The sequence below is a fragment of the Cyprinodon variegatus genome, unplaced genomic scaffold (genome assembly GCF_000732505.1).
Source record: "Cyprinodon variegatus isolate N-32 unplaced genomic scaffold, C_variegatus-1.0 Scaffold446, whole genome shotgun sequence".
In the NCBI taxonomy this organism is placed as follows: domain Eukaryota; kingdom Metazoa; phylum Chordata; class Actinopteri; order Cyprinodontiformes; family Cyprinodontidae; genus Cyprinodon; species Cyprinodon variegatus.
Genome location: NW_015150899.1, coordinates 77,491 through 81,231, shown reverse-complemented (window position 1 = coordinate 81,231; position 3,741 = coordinate 77,491). Strand labels below are relative to the sequence as shown.

The 3,741-nt window shown below is 41.9% G+C and overlaps 1 protein-coding gene across 1 annotated transcript in view; it reads right to left on the bottom strand.

Moving 5' to 3' along the window:
• Positions 1–573: 573 nt before the first annotated feature.
• homer1 (homer scaffolding protein 1) overlaps positions 574–3,741 on the bottom strand; it is a 42,808-nt gene continuing 39,640 nt past the window's right edge. The window contains exons 6-9 of the mRNA XM_015389055.1: positions 3,401–3,560; positions 3,201–3,311; positions 3,045–3,125; positions 574–1,797 (exon numbers count right to left, since the gene is read on the bottom strand). Coding sequence (XP_015244541.1) covers positions 1,609–1,797; positions 3,045–3,125; positions 3,201–3,311; positions 3,401–3,560 — 541 coding nt within the window. The 3' untranslated portion in view covers positions 574–1,608. The remainder of the gene's footprint in view (positions 1,798–3,044; positions 3,126–3,200; positions 3,312–3,400; positions 3,561–3,741) is intronic.

Genomic DNA, 3,741 nt, shown 5'->3' with positions numbered 1-3,741 from the left:
CTGAAATATGTTGGGGAATCTTCTAACACGGTTCATTCAACATATAATGTGAGATTAAAAGATTTCAAATTGCAAAACTTTTGTAGATAATAGTATCCATCATGGTTGGTCCTCTGATACAGCTGATTCTCCAAAATTATCCTCACTGCTCAGAATCTGGACACCAGGACACTGGAAAGGAGTCATGAGGACGATCAGCAGGAGAACCGAAGCCTGGAAACATCCGCTGCTAAAGGAGCTCTGACCAAATATTACTGGATTTCCTGTAAAAAATGGAGAAACTGAATTTTGGGCTTTTAGCTATAAACTTAAAAACCAAATGAAAATCTCAGTTGGCTGAATTTCCTGTACCTATAAGATGAGTTTTCTGGATTAAAAGGAGTCAGAAACCGCTGAGATCGGATCAGGACGTCCCTAAAAGTTTAGGGAAGTGCGATTCCTTTAAAACAGACAAGAGACCAAAGCAGCATCTTCATCAGATTTTCTTTTAATATAAACTCAAAATTACAATTTGTGTGTATCAGCGTGTTTCTCCTCCACAGTTACATTTTCTCAACTCAAATCCCTTTTTTCAGCAACAGTGGTACATCTACGCTTTTAATTAAAGTCGCCGCTAAGTTTGAACCCGAACCAAGAACAAGCCCTTAAACAGTGTCTGCGGGTGTACGTACCGTGGAACAGCGTTTCGTTTTTGGCAACAGGTAATCCCACAAGAAAAAAAAACACAAACAAACAGAAAAAACCCAACAACCGTACCGTCAGTTAGCTACCGTTGATGCATCTCAGTGCCCAAGGCAACATCAGCAAGAGTTCAGATCTGTACAGGAGAACAGTATTTGGCAAAAGAAAAAACAACTTTCCTATTTTTCCCCGTTTCATTAATTTCCCCCCTTCAAACAAAACGATCCTCAAAGCCACACAACAAACGATAACATTAAATTAAACGACCTTTTGCATTTTTTACAATGTTAATTAATCTAAATACTTCAGTAATAAATAATAATAATAATAAAAAAAGAGGATTCAATCATTGCACTTCCAAATGCGTCGAAAAGAAAGGAAATAATCCGATTCACCCATAAACACACGAAAAATTAAAAAAAGGACAAAGAACAGAATGAATAAAATCCTGCATCGCTTCAAACCAGGAGCAGGAAAATTACCTGAAAGTGAGATTGGAAAGAGTTCACAGACCCTCCTCTAATGTATTGCTCATAGGTTGTGGAGGAAAAGAAGACGAACTGAAACCCTTTGCTGGCAGTTTCTGGGATTATCTCTTAATCCCGCGAGCGAAGAAAGAAAGAAATCGGACTCGTTTGGAGCTCGTTGGGCCGATTTCAGTGAACGGTGAGGAAAAAATTGAAGCGTGGAGTCGAGGCGGCTCCGGTGCGGCGTCGAAGCTCGAACGTTTAGCATATCGTGGTGGTCAGAAATGTAAAATCCAAGGTTTTCCAGAGTGGAGCAAAGAAAAGGCTTCACTTGGCTCTTTGTAAACCATCTGAGTGCGCTGAGGTGGCGATGTCTGTGTACCCTTGATGCATCGAGTCATGTAAACTCTTAGAAAAGAAAAGAGATTATTCAAGTGGTGTCGGTGATGCTGAAGGCTCTCTAGCTGCCCTCCATCAGCTTGGCCAGCGTGTCGCGCAGCTCCGTCAGCTCGAAGATCTTGCTGTCCAGCAGCTCCAGCAGGGAGCGAAGGCTCTTCCTGTAGGCTTCCCGCTCCAGCTGGCTGCTCTCCAGGCGCAGCTCCAGGTCGTTCAGCTGCGCCTCCAACGTCTGGTTCCTCGACTCCGTCTCCTGGAACAAAGAGAGAGGGAGGTGGAAGAAGCTTTTGACAAACGAGGCCAAAACAACCTGTCGCTAGGAGGTAATCCTCCCTTTAACACGGAGGCCATCTTTGTTTCTTCCTCTGTGGTTAATATGGATCCTTATAAAGCTTTGACCGCCGTTCCTAATCTAATGGATGTAAATAACTTTGTTCCGCTGCTGTTCTTTGATTTTTTTCTTGCCTGCTTCGTGTTGTCATACGGATAATATTCAAGGAAACCTGGCTGCCAGAATGAACCCTAAAACAATGGTTAACCACAGTTTACCGGTAACTGTTATTCAATGTGGGGTATAGTAGTTTTCTATGCTAAAAATGTCAATTTGTTTCAATATAACTATAAATAACTTAATCAAATGCATGTATCCCTCATTTGAGCAGGTAAATAAGATGATTTGCCAATGGAATGGGTTTTTTCCCCACTCTTAAAACAAGATAATTACATAATATATACTTAAAATAAGATTTCAAATTTTTTGTTTTGTTTTAAATGTAAATAATTTTATTCCATTGGCAAAGTTTCTTATCTATTCAATTCAAGACAAAATGCTTATTTAAAGAAAATAACCCTTTTAGATGTATATTTTTTGCAGTTCAGCTGGCACTTTTTAAGCTTCACGACGTCTTCTCTTTTTCTTTTTTTTTTTTACATCAATTCATTTACGGTACATATATATAAAGAAATGTAATGCTATTTTTGGTGGTTTTATCTAGTAACAGATCATTTTTGTTTATCCAAAAAATCCATAAACTCCTGAAAAGCACATTTGGCTTTGACGTCAAAATAAATGTAACGTCTCAAATAAATCCTTCCTCAGATTTAATTCTATCATTTCCTTCCAAATCAATTATTTTTGACTCATATGGCGTTTCTATGTATTAAACATGAGTCTAAAAGGATGGCTTCATTTTTTCCGGCCCCATAACTCTGGTACCCATAAATAAACAGCAGTAGCAGACAGTGACCCCCTCTGAGAATAAATCTAGCTGAACACACTCAGGTACAAAGGTGGCAGCATCATGATGTGGGGAGGGAATGAAAACATGGCTTATTGGACGACTCTTTGGATACAGAAATCTTTTACATTTAAGGCGATCAGTTTCAGGGATCGTTTCCTTTTTCTGCTTCTAACTTAAAATTTCTCTTAAATCCATTTTTTTTTTTTTATGCTAAAGCTACAAACGTCTGACTAAAATGTGCTCACAGGTGTTTGCTAACCTTTAGTTTCTGCGTTAGGGCGTCTTTTTGAAACTTGAACTCATTAGCACTCTCCACCTCTGCTTTGAGTCTCTCCAGCTCCTGAAAGCCAAACATGGAGACAGAAGTTAGTGAGGTCATCCCCGCTGACGGCGTCCCCCTCCAGACGCGCCTCACCTCCTCTTTGGCCTTTAAAGCCAGCTCCAGCTCCTCTATTGTTCTGTTCAGCTCCGTTTTCTGGGATTTGATCACTGTGGTTTGGCCGCTCACGCACTCCAGCTCCGTCACCTGTGAGACGAGCAACAGCCATGTGAGTTAAAGGCTGACCAGTAACTCGGGAGAACGCAGCCGGTGGTAGCAACTAACGAGAGCCGTACCCGTTTGTGTAGCCGCTCTGCCTCCTCCTGATAGGCCGCCAGCTGCTGCTTCCACTGCTTGACGTTAGCCGTGGACTCGAGCAGAGCCGCAGTCAGCTTGGCGTTGTTCCCCTTCAGCGCCGCCAGCTCAGCCTCCCAGTGCTTGTTGATGTTCGAGGAGCTGGAGAGAAAGGAGGCTGTTAGCAGCTGTGGCTCATCGACCTGCAGTAAACAGGCCGTCAGCAGAGAGAATCCAGAACCAGCCTACGGATCAGAACCAGTCAGGGAATCGAAACCTCTGCTGGACTTGGCTACGAAACTTTACTAAACTGATTCCAATCAATCAGTTTAGAGGTGAGCAG